The sequence below is a fragment of the Drosophila santomea genome, chromosome 3R, assembly GCF_016746245.2.
Source record: "Drosophila santomea strain STO CAGO 1482 chromosome 3R, Prin_Dsan_1.1, whole genome shotgun sequence".
Taxonomy (NCBI): Eukaryota; Metazoa; Arthropoda; class Insecta; order Diptera; family Drosophilidae; genus Drosophila; species Drosophila santomea.
The window spans coordinates 23,112,122-23,137,292 of NC_053019.2; the positions used below are offsets into that span (position 1 = coordinate 23,112,122).

General features: G+C 47.6%; 3 protein-coding genes across 3 annotated transcripts; 2 read left to right on the plus strand and 1 right to left on the minus strand.

Annotated features, from left to right (window-relative positions):
* The first annotated feature begins 229 nt into the window (after window positions 1-229).
* LOC120451046 (attractin-like protein 1) lies at window positions 230-9,987 on the plus strand. Its single transcript, XM_039634401.2, has 8 exons — window positions 230-876; window positions 4,314-4,550; window positions 4,623-4,780; window positions 4,839-4,986; window positions 5,317-8,146; window positions 8,209-8,295; window positions 8,411-8,492; window positions 8,556-9,987. Exons 1-8 carry the CDS (start codon window positions 605-607, stop codon window positions 8,711-8,713), a joined length of 3,972 nt encoding a protein of 1,323 aa, XP_039490335.1. The 5' UTR covers window positions 230-604; the 3' UTR covers window positions 8,714-9,987.
* A 1,680-nt stretch (window positions 9,988-11,667) lies between these two features.
* Window positions 11,668-21,427, plus strand: LOC120453240. The gene is made up of 6 exons (XM_039637841.1): window positions 11,668-11,992; window positions 14,277-14,424; window positions 16,609-17,672; window positions 17,735-18,173; window positions 18,230-19,885; window positions 19,951-21,427. Exons 2-6 carry the CDS (start codon window positions 14,328-14,330, stop codon window positions 21,228-21,230), a joined length of 4,536 nt encoding a protein of 1,511 aa, XP_039493775.1. The 5' UTR covers window positions 11,668-11,992; window positions 14,277-14,327; the 3' UTR covers window positions 21,231-21,427.
* Window positions 21,428-21,547: 120 nt separating this feature from the next.
* Window positions 21,548-25,124, minus strand: LOC120452418 (G-protein-signaling modulator 2). The gene is made up of 2 exons (XM_039636637.2): window positions 23,586-25,124; window positions 21,548-23,318 (listed from the first exon to the last, which is right to left on the minus strand). Exons 1-2 carry the CDS (start codon window positions 24,870-24,872, stop codon window positions 22,629-22,631), a joined length of 1,977 nt encoding a protein of 658 aa, XP_039492571.1. The 5' UTR covers window positions 24,873-25,124; the 3' UTR covers window positions 21,548-22,628.
* Window positions 25,125-25,171: the final 47 nt, after the last annotated feature.

Here is a 25,171-nt window from a genome sequence, read left to right on the forward strand (position 1 = left end):
GTTAACTCCTAAAAGTTAAGCTTTTTAAAATAAAACAATTGTTTATAATAATAAAATAAATATATATTTATCTACTTCTTAACATATATATAAGTTCCTATACCAATCTGTAATTTTTTTTGTTGCATTTTAATAGTTTAATTTTTTATAATAAGCTCTGTTAGATATCTAAATCTTTTCGATACCAAGAACAAATTGACAACCCTGATAAGCAGTGCTTGCAACGCCGAAGCAGTGCAACGCTGTGCAGCACTGGACCCCCAGCAGATTTCTCGTTTCGTTCACAAATAAATTGTCAATAACTTTGCCAGTCGCTGGTTGCAGGTTGTTGTTTCTTTTTGCCAATATTGTTTGTTGTGCAGCCGCGTTCGCGAGTGTGAGTGAGTGTGCCAGTGTGTGTGTGTGTGTGTGTGTGCGTTTAAGTGCGGGGCCTTGGGTTGCCCCGAATTGCAAAGATTGCAAATAGAAAAGCAAAGAAAAACGGCCAGAGAGAAAGGCCCACAGGAAAATTGTGCAATAGTCGCGAAAATCGAAGGACTCACTGCAGGACGACGACGATGTGAAGCTGCAGGCGGGCGGTGAATCGGAATTAACTACGGAAATCATGTGCCTGGCGGCGGAGCCACCGCAGAAGCAACCGAACCGGAGCAGCACCTCACCCACATTCAATGCCAAGTACAGGCGAAAATGCCTGCTCCTCCTCACACTGCTCCTCTTCCACGGCTGCTTCAGCGGACTCCATCGGGCGGCCGCCTTCAACTGCACCGCCCACGGCGGCCGTTGTCAGAACGATGGCCAGTGCCAGGAGGACGGCCAGTGCCTCTGCGCCGACGGCTGGCAGGGTCCGGAGTGCCAGTTCTGCGGCGGAAAAGTCCGGTAAGTGGTGGTCATGCAGCTGGCCACAAACATAAGGTCACATAAATACAGTAAAACCTGCATATTAGGTCACGCAATTGACCGCAGATGGGTTAGAACTTTCACCACCCAGAAAGATCAGCTTCTGTCCAGTAAGAAATGCCATCAATTTCATATCAATTTTTCATTCTGTTTGGTTACACGCTATTCAGTGGGATCTCCTCAGTCTTTTCGGGCCGGCCTATTTGTGTCAGGCAACGGTTCAGATTCATCTGGTCGGACGGGTTCTTGGCCGGGTTTATCTCGACTCTGCACTGCTCTCATCCACCGTCTCCAATTTCTCCCATTCCCGTCCCCGTTCTCTTTTTCCCTCTTCCATTTCCCTCTAGAAATTCTTTCACCTGCTGACTGCTTTCTTCGCCTCCTCACGCTTCCAATACGGATTATTCAATTAGTTTGCTTTGACTTTGAACTTGTTTGGGGCAGAGGCTAGTGCTTTTGGCCACATTAGCTTCTTCGTCAAATATTGTGATGGAACAGGGAAAACTTTAGTTCAAGCTTATAGTTCAGATGATATATATACACATATGTATATATATATATGTATATACCTGAAAGGCAATTACAAATTCATAAATGAAAATCTTTATAATAACTATTCGTCATGCGTTTTGTATGTTATCGGAGTCAGATACAAAACGCTTTGATTATCTACTGTACAACTTCATTAAGAAGAGCCAAGTATCTAATAAGCATATAATGGTATATTAACGTATAAAACCACTTTATCACATAAATCCCACGTACTATTCTAATAAAAACATGTTTGATTCGCTAAACATTAGTTAACAGTTTTTTGGCATGCATAGGGTGATACTTTAAAGTGGAGGGCAAATGCTATACCTTATATTATATAGATGATACTATGTGAGAAGTCGCTGGGCCAGTTTGGTTGCTCACGCTTACGCTGGCGTCATAAAGCTTTTGAAATGGTTTGTTTATGTTTCTTAACAACGGCTATTTGCTCGCGGAGCCCGATAAGCAAGCGTTCTATCTTGACAATAATTAAACCCATTCACCTGCCGTGCTGCTGATGATGGGCACCTGGAATTTGCGCACTCGAGCATTGAGGTCGTCGCTTCACCTGCCCCATCATCCAGAAACCAGTTTCCGGGCTCCACCGAGACCCCTGATCCCGGCCAGCAGTTGAGCGATGGATCGTCGGATCGTAGCATTTAGCGGGCCATAAATTCCGGGGCCACACACATGTCCGCTCAAATTGAGCAGTGATAAGGACTGGCCTTATCAGCAGTGAGTGTTCGCTTATCGCCTGTGAATTTTCAGTCTTTTCGCTTCTAGTTAGGATCGAACCGCTGCCCACGATTCACCAGCTCAAATTGCCAAAGAGAGGCAACTTTATTGCCGGCTTTCTATGCAAAAACTGGGCGCATTCAAACTGGTTTCTCACTCACTCACTCCAAATGCATTCCAGCCCAGTGGGCACATGACGAGGGCGACTATTCACCTACTCCGGCTCCCGGTGCCGATCCCCCAGCTATGTGGCTCCATATATGTGGCTCCAGCCACACCATCTCCAAAGCTGTGCGTAAGCTAAGCGCTCGAGCGCACAGCGTGACTCACCGGCTGCCAATGAGTGTGTAAATCTATCTTTGGACGACATTGATTTTTCGTGGCTATCGTTTGATATGGCCCCAGGCACGGGCTGCATCCCGGCTGGACGAGTGTTTACTCAAAGTTTAGAACTGGCCGAGACACAACGCCCACACAACGCAGTCTTCTACAGATGCGGTCGCCCAAATAGGGGTTTCCGGAGGGAACAGCTTTGAAACATCTAAGAATCTGCATGGAATTTTATGTTCTATTTTATATGGGTGTAATCAAAGTCAAAGCTTTTTCAGAACTACTGAATAATATGACCTTCCAATTCCCATAAATAAGTTTTTACGTCTTTCTGAGTGATGACACAAAGCTAGAAACCATAAACCTAAAAAATTTCGTTTAACGAGCTGATCTATTTCATATTTTTGACAAGCCAATATAATAAAAACATGGTGACCATTGACGACAAAAAGCTAGTCACCGCTTATATGGGGCCACAAGCCAAATTGTACTCTTAAGATAAGCCCCTGTGATTATCGTATAGATTAATAGGCAATTATTAGTGTAGCCACACGGAAAGTGTTTTCCACTAATCAAAAAATGCCATTAGTCCTAATCTTGTGGCCGCAACTGTTTGTGTACTATGCGCAGTACTTATCGGCACTTGCTTGTAACGTGAGTCGCATTTAGAATGCGGAAGGCTGCTGATTCCACTTTCTCCGAGTACACTGGCTTGGCTGTGTGAGTTAATTGTTAAAACTAGAACAAATAAACAACTCAAAAGAGTGTGCAAAGTTTCTTCAGATGGTAAACCATATGTAGGGTTTCACTTAAAGCTCTGGAATATTGCAAATCACTTAAATATGCAACTTTACAAATTTAACTACCCATTTATAATGATTTAGGGACATTCTGTCGGTTTTATCTTTGCAAGCTTAGAACGATTTTTTATCTTTACAAAGCCTATAAAGAGTGGTTACTTACTACTATACCATAATCATATAATAGCTAAAACTTGCTTAGAATAAAACGGTTCAAAATTTATCGAATGAATATTTATTTTCCGGCAAACTTTTTGTTGTAATAGAACGAGTAATTGTTCTTTTGACCTTTTAATTTAAGAAACGAAAGAAACGACTATTAAACGGCTGCTGCAAGTACAGGGTAACATTTAATTATCATATAGATGAGCACATGAGTATGTAGAGCGCTGCGTTTTGTATTCGCACAGCTGTAAATTGAAATCAGAGCGACTAAATCAGGGGAAAGCAGTTATTTATAAGCGGATGTGCAAACAAAACACCAAGAAAATAATAAGACAAGACAAACAAAGGATGACTTTGGCAGGCGACTGGCGGATACCCTACTCGAGTTTCAAGCTCTTAACTTGTCACATTCCGTTTTAAACCGTTCAAGACTGTCTTCCAGACATATTTCCACTCGTCGTAATCCCCGTTCAGAGAACAAAAGCCGCGGGAAACAAATGCCCCAAGAGTGGAAATTGCACAGCGACTTGTGGCCGGTCAACAGTTGAGCGGCTTCAGTTCGGACACACATAGTCCACGCAATACGGACGCTGCTATATAGCAAACTATACCATCTCGCATACACTGTACCCATATCAATTGTTGATTGCAATTGTGCTGGCCGGCTGACCGGCAAATTCAATTATCTGCTCACAGCATCGGACTATTGCCATCATTTGCATGTGCAACGGGCGCAGTGGTGCACTCACTATCGCTAAATCGATAGAGGAATTGATTTATATTGCCACCTCGACGAAGCTAATGGATTCCGTATCCACACTCTCTCTCTATTGCCATCTTTCAATCCTGCAGCATGTACCACCCCATGGGCACGATACACGACGGATGGGGCAACTATTCGGTGAGTGTCAAGTGCAGCTGGCTAATCGACGCCAGGCATCCGCACTGGAACCGTCGACATAACACCAATCCGTCGCGAACCGCCAACATACGAATCCACCTGCGAGAGTTCGCCACGGAGTGCGGCTGGGATCACCTGTACATATACGATGGCGACAGCGTGGACTCGCCACTGCTGGCGGTGTTCAGGTGAGCATCGTCCGTGCTTTGGTAACATATTTACACCATGACCAACCATTGGCTTTCCTCCATTTCGTTCAGTGGCCTTATGTACCGCGGCAACTTCTCCATTCGCCGAGTGCCACAGGTGATAGCGAGATCCGGCACGGCTCTGGTGCACTTCTTCAGTGACGATGCCTACAACATGTCGGGCTTCAACCTCACCTACAAGATGAATGGCTGTCCCTCGGATAGCGATGGTACGATTATTGTTTACCTTAAAAAGGGAGATTATAATTACTACTTACACCATTTCAGAGGTGGAGTGCTCCGGCCATGGCAAGTGCCGCGATGGCGACTGCATCTGTGATCCCATGTTCAGGGGTGAAGCCTGCAACATAGCCGCCTGTCCCAACAATTGCTTGGAGTCCAAGAACCAGGGCCATTGCCGCCTTGACCAGGAACGGTGAGTTGGCTCTATATATTGTACTCTTAATATTGTTTATTTTGTGTTTGCTTTACATCGTGTTTTAATATAGTATTTGAAGTGCCCTTAACAATATTTTGTATTGTTTTTGTTATATAACAAACTCTTTACCGGCTATCTGTAGATAACTTGTTGTCACTCGTTTAAATTTAGAATGCAATTACATGCCTGACTAGCTTAACTGAGTGTAAACCAGAAACTAAACTAGAAAAGCGATTAAATACCAGTAGAAACTAATCTATGTGTAAAAAGGGCAAATGGCTTGTTGTGAATGTGCAATTTCTCATTAAATCTCGTACTTTCTTACAGCTGCTCCTGTTACGAGGGCTTTGCCGGCGACGACTGCAGTCAGATCAGCGCCCACGGCGCCTGGTCCACGGTCCACCCGAAGCACTCCCCGGCGCCAGCAGGCAGCGCCTCCCATGGCGCCACCATCTGGCAGGACAAACTGCACATTGTGGGCGGTGAATCGTACGGACGCGGCGAACTAATGAGCACCTATGACTTCAATGGCAACGTATGGGAGACTGTGCAATCGGAGGATGGAAGCGAGGCACCTGACAAACGATACGGCGCCTCAACAGTGATGTACGGCGGCAAGATCTTCATGTACGGTGGCGTGGTTAAGGGTCACGGCATCTCCAACGAACTGTGGGCCTTTGACGTCTCGGCGCGAACGTGGGCAAACATCTCTGTGAGAGCGGATCCTTCGTGCAACGCCACTGGAGGAACCACCGCTATGTGCGGACCGCTGCATGTGGTGGGTCACACAGCTACCTTGGTTCCCGGTTACGGGGACAAGAACAACTACCAATACATGGTTGTTATCTTCGGTCACTCTCCAAACTACGGCTACCTCAACACAGTTCAGGAGTTCAACTTTGCGTCACGCGAGTGGCGCATTGTGCCCACCACCGGTTATGTGGTGAAAGGCGGCTACGGACACAGTGCCGCCTACGACTTTCTCACGGAGAAGGTGTACGTCTACGGTGGAATAGTCTCCGAGAGTGAGTCCAGTCAGGTGCTGAGCTCAAGGTTGTATGCCTATGAACCGGCCACGCGAGTTTGGAGCCTGCTGTCTGCGGCGCCAAGTGCGCGACTGCTACACACGGCTAACTTTGTGAACCAGGGACTTATGATGGTCTTTGGTGGAAACACGCACAACGACACCTCGCAGAGCTACGGAGCAAAGTGCTACAGCCAAGACCTGCTCGTGTACGATGTGTACTGCGACTCGTGGCACTATCATCCGATGCCGGGCCACCTGCAGGCGGATCTGGCCCGCTTCGGCCACAGTTCGGTTGTGTTCGAGGACTCGCTGTACATTTACGGCGGCTTTAATGGCCAGCTGCTTAACGATATGCTGCGCTACCAGCCGGGATACTGCAGCTACTACACCAAACAGGAGAAGTGCACGGCAGCGCGACCCGGAGTGAAGTGCATTTGGGATGTGCAAAAGATGCGTTGCATCGCCATTACCCAGGTTCAGAGATCAGCGATCTACGGACGCGAGCAGTACGATTACGTGGCTTGCCCGTCAAAAAGCCGACTTACCCTTACATCAGAGTTACTGCACGATGTGCACCGTTGCCAGGAACTGGCCAGCTGTCAATCCTGCGTGTCCACCGCCTTTGGTTGCACATACTGCGGAAACGGAGTGTGCAGCAAGGAGCGGTGTCGTGAAACCACCTCAATGGCTTCGGTCTTCTTCGAGTCGTCCACGCAACTAGCCGTGTCCACGGTTAGTCCGCCGCTGAATGCCAAGCATCTGGACTCGTGCCCCATCTCCGAGGAATACCTGGTGTCCTCGGTGTGCGAGCAGCTGCACAACTGTCGCGCCTGCTCCGCCAACCTGGCCTGTCGCTGGGACTCGGAGCACAACCGCTGCAAAAGCTTCACTTCCACCGGTGGAATGGCTTTCAACCGGACCCAGGATGAGGTGGCCTGCTCGCCGTCCTGCGCTTCACTGACCAACTGCCAGAACTGCACCGAAGACGAGTGCATCTGGTGCCAAAACGAACAGCGCTGCGTTGACCGCAATGCCTACACGGCCAGTTTTCCTTACGGTCAGTGCAGAGAGTGGACCACGTTCACAGCCAAGTGCCGTTCCGCTCCCATTCAATCAACGGCTCTGGCCGTGGGCAGCACTACGGCACTGTCAAGTGCTCAATGTGGCTACTACAACAGCTGCCAGATGTGCCTGGACGATCCGGCTTGCGGGTGGTGTGACAATGGCTCCAACACGGGTCTGGGCAGGTGCGTGGTTGGCGGAGCACTGGCGCCCTACGATGAGACGGAGTGTGCCCTGAAGCACTGGTTCTTTACGTCCTGCCCGCGGTGCAATTGCAATGGGCATTCGTATTGTAATGATCAACAGCATTGCGAACAGCCGTGCAACAATCTTACGACAGGAGCCCACTGCGAGAAGTGTCGCACGGGATACTGGGGAAATCCCATCAACGGAGGAAAATGCCAGCGATGCGATTGCAACGGCCAGGGCGTTTACTGTCATCCGGACACGGGAAAGTGCTTCTGCACCACCAAGGGTATTGTGGGCGATCACTGCGAGAAGTGCGACTCCCAGAACCATTACCACGGCGATCCGCTTAAGGGCTCCTGCTACTACGAGCTGACCATCGATTACCAGTTCACGTTTAATCTTTCGAAGAAGGAGGATCGCCACTTTACGCAGATCAACTTCAGGAACTCACCAGGAAAGCCGGAGATCGATGCGGATTTCACAATTACGTGCAGCGTGCCGGCTAAAATGGACATTTCGGTGAAGAGGGCTGGCTCGCCGGACATGCTCATCTTGGTGGGGGTTAACTGCTCAACGTTCCGTCATCGGTTCCCCAAGACGGACTACCAATTCGGGCATTCGCCCGATGACAACAGCTCACTGACCACGTTCTACGTGTTTGTGCACGACTTCCAGCCACCAATCTGGATACAGATTGCCTTCTCACAGTATCCCAAGCTCAATCTGCAGCAGTTCTTCATCACATTCTCCTCCTGTTTCCTGCTGCTGCTGCTTATGGCCGCCGTCCTGTGGAAGATTAAGCAGAAGTACGACATGTTCCGTCGACGTCAGCGATTGTTCGTCGAAATGGAACAGATGGCGAGTCGACCGTTTTCCCAGGTGAGTTCTGAAAAAGGAAACTTGAATGCGTAGATGTTAATCCACACACATTTTTTGCACAGGTGCTGGTCGATATCGAAAACCGCGAAAGTATTGATCTGAGTCTGACGCTGGAGGGCATTGGCCACCTGTCCAAAAAACGCAAAAAGGTAGGCGAATCAATCAAAAAGAGATTATACAAAGCAAGACCTAATTTGGCCTATTGACATAAACAAACTCTACAGTATGTTGTATCTTAGAAACTCATTGTATTTTCTTACGCAGGAATGCCCTAGTCCCATCGCTTTGGAGCCTTGCAGTGGCAACAGAGCCGCTGTGCTCTCGCTTCTAGTCCGGCTGCCCACGGGTAAGGATGAATACTCATCTTGAACCATATATGTTTCTAACCTATGAATCGCTGTATCTGCAGGTGGCCTTTCGCAAGCGCCTTCTGGCCAGTCCGCCGGTCTGGCTGTGGCCAGCGCCTTAGTCACGTTGGGCAATCCGCGTCGTCCGTCGATCGATCAGCATCCCAAGGAGCCAAAGTCGAAGCGCAAGCAGAGCCAGCACCCAGACAGTTGTACATAATAACCGTAACATTATGCTTACCTACATAAAGAAATAATGATAACGATAATGATAATAATTATGATAATATGTAACTAGCGAATAGGTACGAGTATATAGTATATTTGCCCCGACTTTCTTCTACTAACCACACACAAAAGGCCAGCTAGCAAGTTGATAATCCGCAGTTATTATTACCTTAATGCATTAGACTAGTAACGAAACGAGAATGAAAGAGAGAAACAAACAAATAATAATAATTTTTAGCAAAAGGACATATTTATATACGGTTATATACAATTTGATATAGTTGATAGGTCGAGTAGCGTTGCAATAGTTATAAATGTTTAATTTATTATTTATACCGCGAACGTGCGCTCAGTTCGATGGCAACAGCAGCTGTATTCAAATTATTAATGTATTTTTTTTACTTAACCACATAGCCTAAGCGTGTTGTTAGAATTTATTTATGCAAATTTTGTGAGTTGCCTCGGCAGCAGCTGCACCGTATGCCGCAACAGAAAGAAAGTCAAAAACAAAAGACATTCAATTGATCTTAGCAAAAAGTGATGAACCGAACAAGATGACAGACAGACAAAAGCAAAAAAAAAACTTGTAAAAGGAGAAGACAGAGCGAGGTGACGAAGAAATGCAATACTGTGTTCAATAATAGAAATATTTCTGTTTTTAATATCCGTGCAAATATTTACAACGCAAGACATAAGTGGATCAAGACATAGACAAGACCGAAAAAAGAACAAAACAATGCAAGTGTAAATAATATACGTAAATTACTAACGCTATTTAGATAGTAGTTATACATATACAAATAGCTCTTGATATGAGAACGCGCCCAAAACAAATCAAACGATTAAATTGTACATGCAATCTAGATGAGATCCAACATTTACCAAAATTCCAATTAAATCACAAACTAATCGTAAGGTTTCCTCTTGGCAGCAGCAAACAAACAAACAAACAAACAAAACAGTTGACTACAACAAAAACAACTCACACAATTAATTAACTCTATAATTCAAACTAAGACAAGTCTCACCAACTAACTAGATGCACTCTCTGATATACAAATCCAGCAATGGAACAACCTCTAGAATCAAAAGGCACTCGTCGAAAACTTTAACTAACACCTAGAGATCTTTTAAGAACCACACCTTTTAAAGTACACAATCTCCAGTCGAGATGTTTTGACGATCGCTTTGGTTTAGTAGGCAGACAATTGTAAATCTGTTTCATTTTATAAAGACAAACTAAAAAAGTCCATTTACGAAATTTAATTTCAATTGTAAAATGCGTTCAAAAAACATACACCTAATATATAAAGAAACAAACTTGCCAATCCAGTTCCATGCCCCCCCTTCAAAAAAAAATCGGAAATAATCAAATGCAACAAAAAAAAACATTTGCGAACTTGTTTGTTATCCCAGAACTAGATGACCCCCGACCGCAAACAACAGCAGCAGCAAGATATACATAGATAAAGAATCATATATTAGTTTATTAACCAATAAAAAGACACTCCAAATGTAAGCAAAGTGAAGTGGTATGGTTTTCATTACTTCCAACTATCCCATGCATTTCACAGAACTTTCACTTTCGCCGGCTGGCGAGGGGGACTCCAAAAGTTGGGGGCGCGGCTGCATGGCCTGATAAACCGGGTAAATGTGAGCTGAATGTGTATTCAGGTCGAGGTTCGATTGGAGTAATTGTGGAGCTCGGTGGTGGCTCTCTTACACGTACGCGGATGTTGTGATTGGGGTGGCCCTTTCCTGTTTCTTTCTTTTACGGATTGTCTGTTTGACTGCTCTTTATGGGCCCATCATTTTCGAAGATCTTCGGCAATTTGTGTGGCTTTTGTGTCACGATATCGCCAAGCAGCGCATTTAATTTAATGATGACGATTTTATTAATGAAATTAAAGAAGAAAGCCGACGGCAGCGAACGATGGCATAAGCGTGCGAAATCCGAAACGAAGCGGAAGTGCTGCCCACCAAAGATCTCCATCAAAACATTCATCAGTGGCATTCCACGCCCTTGCCTGCATTGACGTCTTCACTAGCAAAGCATATATGTATTTTATATATATATATTGTGCATATCCAAGTTGAGTCAGTTGATGTGCGGGCCAGTTAATTCGGTTTTACCCACTGCCAAGCTAATTCTGGCCCGCGAAGGCCAACACGCACTAGGTTAAGTGAACTATGTATTGCGCTCCATGGCAAATGATAATCAGCATTAGCCGATCGTTATGAATCAACGCTGGAATGCCCAGAGTTTAAGCCAGAACCAAACTGTTTGGAGTGGAATTGGAGCATGAATAAGTGTCCACATATGGGAGGAGCCCAGTGAAACCCCACCAGCTACGCAGCATATTTCAAAATTCCCCACTAACAGCAGCATAACAACTTTACGAGCCCCAGACAAAGGGTCACACATTAGTTGCTTTGTGTTATTTCAGGCCTGGTAATTATTCCAAAAAATATTTAAATTAGTTGCCCCTATAAAAATAGCACTGGTTGCATTATTTTTAAATTGCTTCCTTATATTTTCTACCAATAAAAAAAGTGCCACCTTGACTTATCTTAACTTTTCAGTGTTCCTGGTTGAAATGGGAAATTTGTATTGTTTTCAGAGAACTACTAACTTATTGCCAGAAACCAATTAAACAGTCAGTTATATATTTTACTATAAATAATTTGTTCGAAACTCTTGTTAGTTACTATACATTACAACTGTTAATCTTAAGGGGCATACCTTCGAATAGTTGGTAGCTAAAACACCGGCCTTGCAGCATTACCCCCAATGCGTCAGAGGCTTTAAATTCAGTTGGATTGCTTGGGTTTCGGATTTTGGCAGTCGCAACATGTTCGATCGAACCGCTTGGAGCCGTCTTGGCCAACTGGGGAGCTACTAGGCCAACGCGAAGACTTGCAAAAGCTCAAATGCGCAACGCCCGCCGTTGAGGTTGCACGCGAATTTGAATTGCCGCCGCGGATCAGTAAAAATTTCAAAAACGCGAGAGAGTTTTTTGCCCAAGTGATCGCAGTGAAAACCGAATTTGGCACAATAAAAAAAAAGTCCAACTCTGTGAGCCCAGTGAAATTCAGTGAAAATTTGCTAATTCCATAGCATTGGCCAGCTGTGCACCTGGATTAACGCACATACCGCTGGAAATTGAAACCGAAAACGAAAACAAAAGCAAAACAATAACCGAATTCGAATTCCTAATCGAATAGTTTCACTTTTTATTGGATTAGCCGCAGCAGCATCCGAATTGAACAGGTTTGTTGGGCAACCGAGGGTGTGGATTCGTCCGGGGCTAATTGAAATTGAATCCGAGCTTTAAGTGCTGCTCATAAAGGTGTCAAAGGTGGCCAAAGCAGCAGTCAAATAGTCAAAAGGGGGCTTCAACCCAGCAACTCAATTTTAACGATTGAGCCTACATACGCTAATTGAATGCTCAAGGTGAACTATTGGCATTTACGATCGAACGTGTGGTGGTGGCTTCTCGATTCTCCGAAAACTGGAATAACCAAGTAAACAACGCATTCTGTTCAAATATTTTGCTCATTACGAAATTATGTCAGAGTACTGGGCTTTTGAGCCCCCGCACACAAAAGTTCGACATGCGCAATTTAAACGGCTCTAAAAACCAAAGAGCCAAAGAAGAAACGACATTAACTGCGCCAGTCCAAGCCGAACCGTTAGGCGTAAGCCCAAAAAAACCATTTCGCAAGTGTGGTCTAACTGAAGTTAACTGTAGCTGCAACTAAAAAGAAGTTGGCAATAAGCCACCAGCCAAGGGAAAAGAGCCAAAAATACCTGTATGACTCGCAGTTTGACTCTAAAGTGGAACATTTTCGCTTGCTGCGTTCCCAGGGGAAATGGAGATGGCTCATGGGTTCAGCACTGGGTCGATCCAATTAAAGATTAGGGAACTAACTCTACAGGCTGTAACCTCTGTCGATCTCTTACTTAACTGCCTGATTAAGTGCGACTGCGTTAAAAAGTTGGCCATAAAAGGGAAAAGGTCATGGCACAGGGCAAATATGCAGATAGATGAGTTTATGATGTCAAGGCCTAGATGTCGAGCTTTAAAAAATGTTTTATTTTTTTTTTTATATTATTTATACAATACTATTTGGCCATGTTCAATAATAATCGAGATAGCTTTAAATCTTAAAAATTCAGACGCACAAGTTTGAAATGGTTGAACTCAAATTCCGCGTTCCCAGGGAAATTGTGTCAAAAGTTGACTTGCACTCACATATGTAATAGGATTATAAGTGTTACCGTCTGAAGTGCGATAGACGCAAAGCCTCCATGAAATCCCTTCAGTTATGCAGTTGCCCAGCTCCGATCCTCCGCAGACTGACATGTGGCCTCATTTCACCAATCATTTAACTTTACACTCTAGTAACTTTGCACTGTACTCGGGCAGGGTCAAGACTTCCCTCGCAGGTCGGCCAACCGAAGTACCCACAACCCATTAGCCACACTTGACTCCTCCTCAATGACAAACGATAAGGCCGAGAGCCAAATGTTGAGGTTTTTCGAGCTTTTTTTTTTTGCATGCGAGGTGAAATCATTGGCAGGCGCGCCCAAGTTGGCCCAAGTTCAAGTCACCAGGCTTTCATTTCGCCTCTGTTGCAGTGAAAATGTGGCTGGCCTGGTTTTTGCAAAACACATGCAACAAGCCGAAAAGCATACAAACGCGCTGTTTTTTTTTTGGGCTTTTTTCATTTCGGTTTTTCCGCCGCCAGTTCCGTGTTGAAATTTTCATTGTGGACCGACCAGGTGTTGGCATGTTTTCATGTTTGGCCAATTGCAAATGCGGCCACCGGCCATTGAGAAAATGATTCACACAGTTTTCACCCAAACCAAAGTAAAAATCAAAAGACTTAGGCCACAAACTTTTTTTCTTTTTTTGTTTTGCCTGATGGTCATTTCGTAGCTTTAACCACCACGGGATGAATGCATTATATAATTGGCCGGGCATAATGAGGGAAAATCCTCGGTGTCATTAAAGTGGCCAGGGAGTTGGCCGCATCTGAGCCATTTTCAATGGACCGGAAAACGCACGCTCGCACACACGGCGCAAAAGTGAATTTTAAAGAGAAGTTAAAAAATAAATAAAAATAAATGATGTATAAAGTTGACTGGCTGTTTGCTGTGGGTTGTCTGTTTCGTTGGCCGTTTTTGTTGGCAAAGTGAAAGCGCAGCGACGTCAACGACAGCGGCAAAGTCTGCGCAGATTAATCACCCGGCCGTAAAGCGAAGACAGTTGGGCTCCGAAAAAAGAAGCCAGTATTTGGATGGGTTCGTGACCCCTCGAGATTATACCGAATTATACCCATTTTAATCCCCACATGTTATGCAATCAAATCGCTTCGAATTCTTTGCCGCGCCCCGAAAAGCAGATGCAAATGTATGCCTAGCTGATAGTGAAAGTGTTTAGCTAAAAATTCGAGTCTCACGGCTTGTGACGTCAAGCCATCGAGCTTAGCAACCATATACCACTCACGCACTCAAACGATCTCTCTGTCTTTCTGTTGATTTTTTACAGCAACAGCGACTGAAAACAGGAAATTTTTTGGCAACTCTTGGATGCCCGAAAATGGCGCACTATGATCAACGTTGGCTGAAACTCTTCTCCGGCTGCCTTTTCCTTCTTTTGCTGGCGCTGCAGGTTTCGGAGGCCAAGCGATCAAATGGTGAGTGCACAGCAAGAAAATGTTAAGTACCAGTATTTATAATTCTTATATAATATATGTATATAGTATAATAATATATAATTAACAAAACCCTTAGCTCTTAATAATTTCTTAGAAAAATTAGATTGTCAGTCAAGTTAGAAATTTTTGTGTTTTTTTATGTGTATTGCCAAAATGACGGGGTTGCAAGTCAATGACTTCTCGAGCCAGAACTTTAGCATTTTTTCTTTGCTCTTATTTTGGCCAAAAAGCAGTCATTGAACTCGCAACGGGCGAATGTGGACCATTTGGTGGCTCATCAAGTGGCAGGTTGCAGCTGCATACTTAACGTGACGTGTGGAAATTCGTAATTCGTAATTCGCAATTCGTGTAGAACTCGCTGTGTCTGGGTGGTGTGAAAAATGGCACGCCATCATTAAAAAGCGCTTAGCAGAAAAATGCGCCGACCACCGTTAAGTTGCCGCCAAAATAAAAAAAAAAAACAAAAAAAGAACTGCGGCAAAAGGGAAACAAAGCCAGTCGGCTTCTAAGTGCAGCAACCACTGTGTCAGTCGGTCAAAAGAGGTCCCAGACCCAGACCCACTCCCAACTCTGGCTCACAATAGGCCAACCATTCTCGGGGTGCTTACCAGTTTGCCGCTTTGATTTCGTTTTCGTTACGGTTCTGTCTTGAACTCGTTATACACGCCTGCCATTCGGCCATTCTGCCATTATTTTTGTTTTGCCGAGCGGAAACCAAACGAAAGACTTAAGCGACAAACTCGATTTGGCCTGGGTGGCGAGAATATGAGTGGCCGCGGTTTTTCTGCTTGATTATCATCATCATCATTGGCCAGCTTTAATTGCCTGCTGCCCCAGCGGCTTTTGCTGTTGTTTTTTACTCGCCACAGAAAACGAAAGCCATTTTCATTTCTTTTTTGATTTTGCTGCTGTCTGTTTGACCAAACGGCAAATACAAATTGATGGTCAACGCGAGCTGGAGGCGCTGCCAAAAAAACTTTCATTCAATTTCTAGCGAAAACTCCAGAAAAATAAAAGCAACGACCGACAGCACAGAAAGTCAGTGAAAAGTAAATAAAAATAAATAAATATTTCGGATGAGCCAAGGCGGATGTGCGGCGAAAAAAAAAAGAAATCCATGGTGATAAGTTCGGCGATTACTCAGCGGTTCCACAGCCGAAACTTGTTTACCAAATGCATGCTCGTATATACCGAAAAAATTACCTTAATTGAGGGTTTTTCGGATCTTATTTCATAAGGAAAACGAAACTGATATGACAAAAGCAACGCTGGCATTTCTCATAACATTACAGTGTCTTCTACACTAAAATACTCGTTACCCTTATTGCCTTATTGCCGTTGACAGTTGCATAATGATGCATTAAATATATATCGAAAGTGCATAGGAAGTGACCAGCAATAACGACTGCAATTGACGCAACCGAAACTCAGCTGTCGCAACCCCGAAGTCAGCGTTGCGTGCTGGACAGCCAAATGGAATTGGGGGGCCAACTTGGGGGAGGCATGAGGCAGTGGGGGCGGGATGATCACTCACTTTAATTGCATAAGCCCGAGACAAGTCGAGACAATGGCCTGGCTCTTCCCGCAGCAGAATGCTCAGAGCATCCAAGCCCATTTGAAGCGAATTGCTTATACGCCTCGTGGACAAGCTGTGCGCATACAAAACGCTCGATTCAAATCTGACCATGGAGCAGCCAAAAAAAAAAAAATTGAAAAACAGCTGCAAATGGCTGGCACTGTAACAACAATTTCAGCAATGCCGCCTTTGGGCACTCCATTTTGTATATTTAATTTCAATTTTGCAGTTTTCATAGACACCGCACGCGTCACGTCCTAAAAAAAAATAAAAGTGAAATTGTCGTCGCTGGGATTCGTCGGTTGAATAACACGAAAGTGTGTCAGACTCTTTTTCCTCTCTCTAAAAATAAAATGGAATAAAAAACTATAACATTTTCAGTTAGGAATAAAGAGAAAAGAGCCATTTCTTGAAGAGCTTCCGCTTGGATAGGAGTTAAAGTAGAAAATGTAGTTGAATAAATGAGATTTATGTACTGAAATTAATTCTCATTGTTCGTTTTTCGTACCTCTTTAGTATAAACCTAAAATTTTAAATATTACTGACTAAATGAATTTTCTTTTAAATAAATTTCCCTATTTTTATAGCCAATCTTACGGCCTGCCAGCACCTAAGGCGCTCGGAGTCGCGAAGAGCGAAAGCGCTGGAGGGATCATCTGTACGAGTGCCGCGATGCCAAAAGAACGGTGACTTTGATGCCATCCAGTGCCAGAATGAAAAAGCTGGACGGGATTGCTGGTGTGTGGATGACTACGGTGTGGAGCTGCCCGGCAGTCGAAATGAAACGAGATCAGGAGTGGTGTGTGCTGAGCCGAAGCATTGTGCCGCCTCCGCGTGCCGTATGTTCTGCCCCTCGGGATTCGCCAGGGATCCGGATACGGGATGTTCCGTGTGCCGCTGCCGGGATCCCTGCGATGGACTGGAGTGTCCTCGTGGCCAATCCTGCCAGCTGCAGGAGGTGCAGTGCAAATCGGAGCCATGTCCACCACTGCCCACGTGCAAGAAAGCCAGATCGCTGGCCAATCTCTGTCCCGCCGGATTGCCGCTAGCCATCGATGATACCGTGCGACCATTCCTTTGTGGCCAGGAGCCGGGAAAGCCACAGTGTCCACCACTCTACCAGTGCCTGGTGGAGTCCGGAAACGACTACGGAGTGTGCTGCCCCAGTGCGCTGACCTTCCAGAAGCCCGGAATCTGTCCAGCCGCCGATCACTCGCAGTACACCGAGCGAACGGGCTACATGTGCGGTTCACCCTGCTCCCACGACTTGGAGTGCCGGAACATGGAGAAGTGCTGCTTCACCAAGGGATGCCAGTTCAACTGCCAGCAGCCGGGCAATGTTACAGGTTGTCACCAGGCCAAGGCCTTAGCCGACATCCTGTCGATTAATGAGCGCGAAGGACGCGGCTATGTGCCCGAGTGCAATGGTCCTGGTGGTCAGTTCTCGCCAAGGCAATGCTCTAGGAATGGACTCGTCTGCTGGTGCGTAGATCCCCGTACCGGACACAAGATCAAGGAGACCATGGGAGCGGCCAACAATGTGAACTGCGATGGATGGGAGAACATGATCAGCAGGTCGTATGCCAGGAGTTTCCAGATGGAGCAGTGTGATACCAACATTTGTGCCGCCGTCTGCGAGTACGGATTCAAGGTGATATGGACTTAGTTACATAGTCTGGTCTCTTCACTAACCTTATCCTAATATCTCCCTAGAATGACCACAATGGCTGTCCCACTTGCGAGTGCTCTGAGCCCTGCGATGGCTTCAAGTGCTCCATTGGCTCCCACTGCGAGGTGGCCACCGATCCCTTGTGTGAATCCGGCTCTTCCCTGTGCGCTTCCTGGCCCGTCTGCAAACCTGATCTGGTGTACTCCAATCCCTGCGATGTGGGAACACCACTTTCGGACACCGCCACCGGTGAGGTGATGTATTGCTACGACGATCGTCAAGGACGCAGCTTCCAGCCCACAGCCTTCTTCGAAACTGAACCGGAATCGCAGTCAAAGCAGGGTCGCTCCATGAGCAACAGGATTATGTGCCCGGAGCAGTACAAGTGCACCAAACTGCATCGGGAAACGGAGAATGTGTGCTGTCCAGTGCCGGAAAAACCAAATCCAACTGAGGAGGCAGCGGGCACGCATCAGCAAACCAGTAAGCTTACCTCGGATTTCAAATAGCACTCCAATCTAAACGATATCTGTTTGCAGTGTGCGAGTATCTGAGGGACTTTTCCGAGCGCATGGAAGGCACCGAGGAGGGCATGCAACTGGCGGTGCCATCGCCACGTTGCACCACCGATGGCGACTACGAGGCTCGCCAGTGTCAGTTGAAGACGGTACGGGTCACCCGCGCCGAACAACGCAAAATTCTCGAGGAGAATACCATTCGGCGCATGAGGATGCTGCTGGCCAGTGCTACTCCCATCGCAACCAAACGATCTCGTCGGGATTTGGAACGCCTGAAGCTGTACCGCGTGGAGGACAGTGCTCTGAAAGTTCAGGTGGCTGCTCCCGTCATGGGTCGCAGTGCCAAGGTGATCGACATGGGTGCAGATCGTCAGCAGGGATTGGGGCAGCTCTTCGAGACGGAATTCAAGAAAGTGGCCTCGGCAACCAAGAGGCCGCCGGAGAACGAGAATGAGCTCGTGGAAATGGAGGTGGAGCAGTGCTGGTGCGTGGATAGCTTCGGCACGGAGATTCCCCGATCTCGTGGCTTTAATGTCAGCGAGGATACTTGCCGAAGTCTGAGGGAGGACTTGGACTGCCTGGATCTCACCTGCCGAATGGGTTGTGAGTATGGCTTCTCCCTGGATCCGGACACCCGTTGTCCGGCCTGCCAGTGCAGGGATCCTTGTGAGGGTGTGACCTGCGGCTCTGGAAAGGAATGCCGCGTGGTGGACGTGAGCTGCGAGGGTGAGTACTGTCCCCCAGTGCCCGCCTGCTTGCCCAGGAAGCCGGGACAGTGTCCTTACCTGGTTCCTCCCGGTCCCGACAACCTGGATGCCAATACCTGTGCTTATGAGTGCCGCACCGATGCCCATTGTGAAGGAGCCCGACGCTGTTGCTCCAATGGATGTGGCACCCAGTGTGTGGATCCTCAATTGAAAACCGCCTGCCAGCACTTGCAGGCCATTCAGCTGCACCAGAGTTCCGAGCTGGGAATCCCCGCCCGTCAAATGGCGGTGGCCCAGTGTGACCCAAGCAATGGCAAGTGGGATCAGGTCCAGTGCTCACCCGATGGTCACTGCTGGTGTGTGGATGAACAGGGTAAAATCCTACCCGGCACTAGAGTCAAATCTCCACAAACACCCAAATGCCAGGAGAACTCCAGCTTCGCGTGCCCAAAGACAAACTGCAGCCTGCAGTGCGAGAGTGGCTACCAGATGGACTCCAATGGTTGTGCCACGTGCCAGTGCCGAAACTACTGCAATGAGGTGAGCTGCTCCCCCCACGAGGAATGCCAACTGATCTCTGTGGAATGTGTGGACAGCCCGTGCCCCAAGATGCCCATATGTGTGCCCCGTCGGGCATCCGTTTGTCCCGAGGGTAATCCTCTCCAGCAAGGCGACCTGGACCTGAGCTGTGGACCCCACAATGAGCACGAAGTGTGCCCGACCACCCACTCCTGTCAGCTGAATCCGGTCAATAACCGGGGTGTTTGCTGCTCCAAGACCCGCGATGTTTGCTTCGAGTCCATGGACAATGGCTGCCTGGCCACTGGGAAATCGGAGAGGAATAGCACTCGCTACAGATTCAGTCCCAAGGCAAACAAGTGCCTGCCCGTGGTCATCGACTCCGAGGCACCCGCCTGCCAGACCAAGAACCTCTTCCACAACGAACTGGCCTGCAACTCCGTGTGTCCAGGTGAGCTAGTAGTCTCCCCTTCTGTTTTTTTAACTCCTTAATCCTTATATTTATCTCATTCCCAGTGCTAACTCAATGCGAACGCCTGAAACTGAAGAACAGCCTGGCTGCCCAGCGAACAGGACACTCCTCAGTTTGGTTCCAGCCGCGATGTGATCCCGTCACCGGCCACTGGAGTCCTGTGCAATGTTTGGGCAAGCAGCCCCAACCCACCGACAGGCACACGGAGATCGTCAGTCGCGCCTTTGCATCTGAACCAGCTGCATCCGCTGGCGAGGAAGCGCCCGGAGTCTGCTGGTGTGCGGACAAGAAGGGGGCTCCTCTCAAGGGAACGCTCACCCGGGAGAGCGAACCCATCTGCAACAGCCGACAGGCACGTAACCGCAAGGCATTCGATTCGGGAGATCCTCTGATGGAGCAACTGATTGCCCAGCTCACCCAACTGAATGATGTTGCTAGCGAGGATTTGGATTTCGATGAGCTGGAGGCTAGGATTCTGCCTGCCACCGCCAATGCAGCGGAGTCCAGCGTTACGGAGAGAGTGCTGGAGCTGGCGAACTCACTGCTGGACTCACAGCTATCCGTGGAGCAGGCCACCCTGAAGCCCATGGAGCTGAAGACCACACGTTGTCGTGCTCTGGCGGAAACGGCACCATTTCCGGTTAGTTGCGATGAGGCGGGTGCCTTCCGCCCGCTGCAGTGCAACGGCAGGAGTTGCTGGTGCGTCGATGCGGCTGGAAACCAGCTACAGTCCACCCACGTGTTTGGAGCAGGCGATCGCCGCTGCAGCCATGTTCCCATCGAGGCTGTGGCCATCGAACTCCATCTGACCAACAGCAGTGGCCGGAGTGTAAGGAATGCCTACGACACCATACGGCGGGAACTGCAGCAGCTACTGGGCGGCGAGTCCGTGGAAAACCTGCGCGTCCAGGAGAACTTCGATGGATCCGCTATCGTCCGCTTTGAGCTGCACAACGAGGCCAAGGTGGACTTGGCCTTTGCCATCGAGGCGGCCATTTCCGCCGGCGATTTCCGCCTGGCGGGCGGTCACTTCCGGCCGGACTTGACCCGCTCCCACTTTGTGCACCGCAGTGCACATGTTCCAGTGGCTCAGGCGGCCACTGCCCAGGACGAGTCCATCCAGCTGGTGCTGTTCATTATGGCCACCAGTTCCGCCTTCCTGGTCAGCATATTTGTGGTCTACGTCATGCTGAAGCGGAACAGGAACCTCAAGTCGGCGAATCCCTATTTGAAGGGTGAAGGCGGCGACAAGCCAGTGGACTACTCCGCACCCATCTTCGTGCTGGCCGCCGACATGGACAGCAAGAAGGGGTTCACGGCGTAGGGCTTTCGTTGTTGCGTTATCTAAATCAATTTGTAAATAAAACAGAGCAAATTTAAGATCTACTTTTAGGGGGGAGGAGGAGATTAGAGGCCTTGATTCTGCCCCAACTAAGCCAAAAGGGGAGTGCGACTAGAGGGAACCCACTTTCGAATACTTATCGCATATGTTCTAGCAACCTAAGACGATTAATTTATGAATAAAGCTTTAAAATCGAATAAATTGTTTTCTTTTCACATAGGAATAAATTCTTAAAACACTAATGAAGTATCTGTATCTAAAACCGTCTTCTAATGTTGATAATAAAAAGAACGAACGTGTCAGCAAACAATTTTTGATTTTAATATTTAATAATACAAGACATAATTGTCCTCCTGTATGGTATCTTTCTTTGTAGCTGCAGATCAAAATGATCGATCAATCGCTGTCATTACAATTAGCTTCATGAGTGCACACCTCTTGTGCTACATAAAAGTATAACATTAGTAAATTTTGGCTTCATTTCATACAACTCGAACTCAGTTTTGTGTTTTTTTTTTCCTTTGTGTATATATGTATGTATTGTGTAGAACAATCCCCGCAGAGGAAAATCGTTAGACATTGGTATAACTATATATTGTTCATATGTTTCTTGTATATGTGTACGTATGGTTGTATATATCGTATGCTAAGTGCTCACAAAACAGCCGGTCCTCAAATGGAATTTCGAGTTGCTATTCTTTGTGTCTTGTTAATATACTAACAAAAATTGTAAGTGGCTTAAAATATGTTCAGAGTTCAGATCGATAGATAGAAAAATGCAATACTCATGGTTACAATTGGAAACATCTGTTGATTTTTGATTTGGAAAATGCATTGCTTACATGTAGAATGGTTCGATGGACTTAAAACTTAGTTTATTAGCTGAATGCGGCTACGAGAATGTAAGATCGTTGAGCATAGAGAAGACTTGGTTCCGTCTATTGAGCAAATTGGATTAGTGTATTATCGGCTTAAACTACTTGCACATGCAATTAAAACGTTAATATCGTAAGACTCGAGTGCAGATTGTTCAATATCATGGCCAGCTCAAAGTCGAGTGTGTAATGAGTCATGACTGGATGAGTGTGTGCATCCAAATGGTAGTTTCTCCCTCTGTTCGTGTATACGAGGCCCTATACGCCCCTAATATTTGGTTACGTGGTTAGTTGCTATTCATAAATTAATGCATTTCGTGTACGTGTGTATATATAAATCTTGTAAAAGAACAAAACGTTTAGCAGCCAATTTCCAAAAATAAACGACTGAATAGATGGCCGCAAGATGCGCTTAAAACGAAATGAGTCAGGAGCTGCGGCCAGGGATGGATTAATATAGGATTGTTTGGTTGGACTCGCACTTTTTGGACTTTATCTCTACCCTTTACTTGCCAGCTCCGCCAGCTGAACCGTTGTTGTTGCTGCGGCTGTTGTTGTTATTGTTGGCGTTTCGGAACGGAATCGAGGCGCGTTGATCCTCCATGCGACCGCTCTGGACCTTCATGATCAGTGAGAAGAAATCCTCATCGGGCACGGTTGCTCCGCGACCGGTCTGCCCACGTGCGGCTCCTGGAGCAGCAGCCTCCGGGACGGATCGCGGTGGTGCCTCCGCCTCTGCATCCATGGTGACATTGGGGCGCGGTAGTTCGGACCGCTGCTCCTCCAGCCGCGAGCCCTGGCAGCGCATAAGCATATCCAGGAAGTCGTCGTCGGGCTGCTGCGTAGTGGTGGCACTCCTGACGAGCGGCCCATGTCCAATGGCTGACGGGTTCGCCGACGACGGCGACTTGAGGCCAGGCAGGTTGGTGGGATCCACGAACAACGAGTTCTGCTGCACAAGCGGCTTGCGTGTGGCGCCAGTGGCCAACGCCGGAGCTCCAGCGGGATTCACCTTGATCGAACAGCGCTGGTCATCCATGCGCTTCGATTGCGACCGCGAAAGCATCTCGAAGAAGTCGTCGTCTTTGGCTTTACGGGTCGCCTGTGCTCGTTGCTTCTCCTCCTGCATGCGCTTTCCATCGGGAGTGATCTTGATCAGGTCCAACTGCTCCATGCTCTGGCGACGAACGCGTACCTGGCGGGAAGCAATTAAAGTAATAAATATAGCTATGCATCTTCTCAGCATGTGTTTACGCTAAAAGTTTAACGATGTGTTTTGGTACACAGTATAAATATTTACCCTAACATAAAGGGGCAAACACTGCAAACAGCAGGTGTCCACTTCGAAAAATAGAACAAACTGAGTGCCGATATTGTTTATAAATATCTCAGCAATCATTCATAAAGCTCTATGTGATGTTTAAAATCTACAGGTTGTAAATATATAGCTTGTTTTTCTTACCATTCTTCCTTGGGAGTTCTCCGATCCATCCGACTGATTTCCGCTGGCCGAGTGATCGGAGGCGGTGGATCGAGCCTCCTCCTCGGTGGGCGATGGCTCCGAGTCGGGCATTCCCAGCAGTTTTCGCAGATCGGAGATGTTCACTCTGGCTGTGCTTTCACCCACCGGATCGTGAAGCTCCTTGGCTAGTTGAAGGTGCTGTTCCGCATACTTCAGGGCCCGCTCATGGCCACCGATGGCGGAGTGGGCATTGCCCAGTGACCAGCAGGCCCTAGCTTCGCCAATCCGATCACCCAACTCCTGGGCAATGGCCAAGTGTCGATTGTGATACTCGATGGCAGTGTTGAACTCGTGTAGCAGCGTGTAGGTGTTGCCCAAGCTGTAGCAACTCTGGGCCTCCACTTCGCGCTCACCCAGCTCCACGGCCAAAGACAAAGTGCGTTTGTAGTGCTCGGCAGCATCCTCGAATTGTCCCAGGAATATGTGCGAGTTGCCCAGATTACTGTTGGCCCTTCGCTCCGCCGCACGATCACCAAACTCCCTGGCAATGCGCAGTCGCTCCTGATGGTGCTCAATGGCCGCCTGGAAGTCGCCTAGTAGGTAGTAGGTGTTTCCCAGATTGCCACAAGCTCGTCCTTGGGCGCCACGATCACCCAGATCCCGCATGAGCTTCAGGTTCTCCTGGTAGAACTCCACGGCCCGAGTAAGGGCTTCCTTGACATCGTCGCCGAATTTTCCCGGATTTCTCTGGCCCAAGTGTTTGCCCTTGGCGTGGTAGACATTCCCCAGGTTGTAAAGGGCGCGTCCTTCAGATAGCCGATCTCCCAGCTGCCTGGCCAGCGTAAGATGCCTCTCGCAACAGATGGCCGCCTCGTCGAAGCGACCCATTACTTTCAGTGTGTTGCCCAGATTACCGGAGGACTTGGCCTCGCCCAGTCGGTCGTTCATGCTCTTGGCCAGCGTAAGATCGTGTTTGTGGTACTGCATCGCCTTGTTGTAGTCGCCCAGGTAGAAGTAGGCGTTGCCCAGCTGGGAGTAGATGGCAGACAGAGTGCGCAGATCCTCGGTTCCGGCCTGAATGGCCGCCTGGAAGAAAGCCACGCCCGCCCGGCAATCACCCGCCTTGCAAAGGCGTTCGCCTTCGAGTGCCAGTTCCAGGCACATACTGGATCCTCCGTCAGATCCGGAGCCCTGCTGGGAGTTGCCGTCGTGTGAATTGGCTCCTCCTCCGCCCGTTCCCAGTCCCAAACTGGACACATTCTCCGCGGACGCGGAGAGCGAGGACATTCTGCTGCGAAGTCTCGCCTTTTTGTCGCGATGCTCCTTTTTGAGGGGCAGGTGCTCCGAAAACTGGGAGTTGTCCACTTTGCGGAGATGTTTTTCGGTCAATCTTTGGGGTTATTAGCTAGCCTACAGCTGGTTTTCAACTGCTGATGCGTAAAATTAGCTGCGACAGGTGAAATTTCAGCAATTAAGCGATCTTTTGTACCGTTTTTTGACTAATTAGTGCGTTTCTGATTCACGACCAGTGTGACCGGACGGGTTCGATGTAAAATACCAATCGGATTAGAAATAAATACCAACTT

What these genes read in the sequence shown, in the direction of transcription:
- LOC120451046 (XM_039634401.2), top strand. Translation starts at nt 605, where the DNA reads ATGTGCCTGGCGGCGGAGCCACCGCAGAAGCAACCGAACCGGAGCAGC. An exon ending in CTGTCCCTCGGATAGCGATG is followed by an intron (nt 4,781 to 4,838) that starts GTACGATTATTG and finishes ACACCATTTCAG; the next exon opens with AGGTGGAGTGCTCCGGCCAT. An exon ending in TCTAGTCCGGCTGCCCACGG is followed by an intron (nt 8,493 to 8,555) that starts GTAAGGATGAAT and finishes CTGTATCTGCAG; the next exon opens with GTGGCCTTTCGCAAGCGCCT.
- LOC120453240 (XM_039637841.1), top strand. Translation starts at nt 14,328, where the DNA reads ATGGCGCACTATGATCAACGTTGGCTGAAACTCTTCTCCGGCTGCCTT. An exon ending in TCTGCGAGTACGGATTCAAG is followed by an intron (nt 17,673 to 17,734) that starts GTGATATGGACT and finishes ATATCTCCCTAG; the next exon opens with AATGACCACAATGGCTGTCC. An exon ending in CTGCAACTCCGTGTGTCCAG is followed by an intron (nt 19,886 to 19,950) that starts GTGAGCTAGTAG and finishes TCTCATTCCCAG; the next exon opens with TGCTAACTCAATGCGAACGC.
- LOC120452418 (XM_039636637.2), bottom strand. Translation starts at nt 24,872, where the DNA reads ATGTCCTCGCTCTCCGCGTCCGCGGAGAATGTGTCCAGTTTGGGACTG. An exon ending in AGAACTCCCAAGGAAGAATG is followed by an intron (nt 23,319 to 23,585) that starts GTAAGAAAAACA and finishes GCTTCCCGCCAG; the next exon opens with GTACGCGTTCGTCGCCAGAG.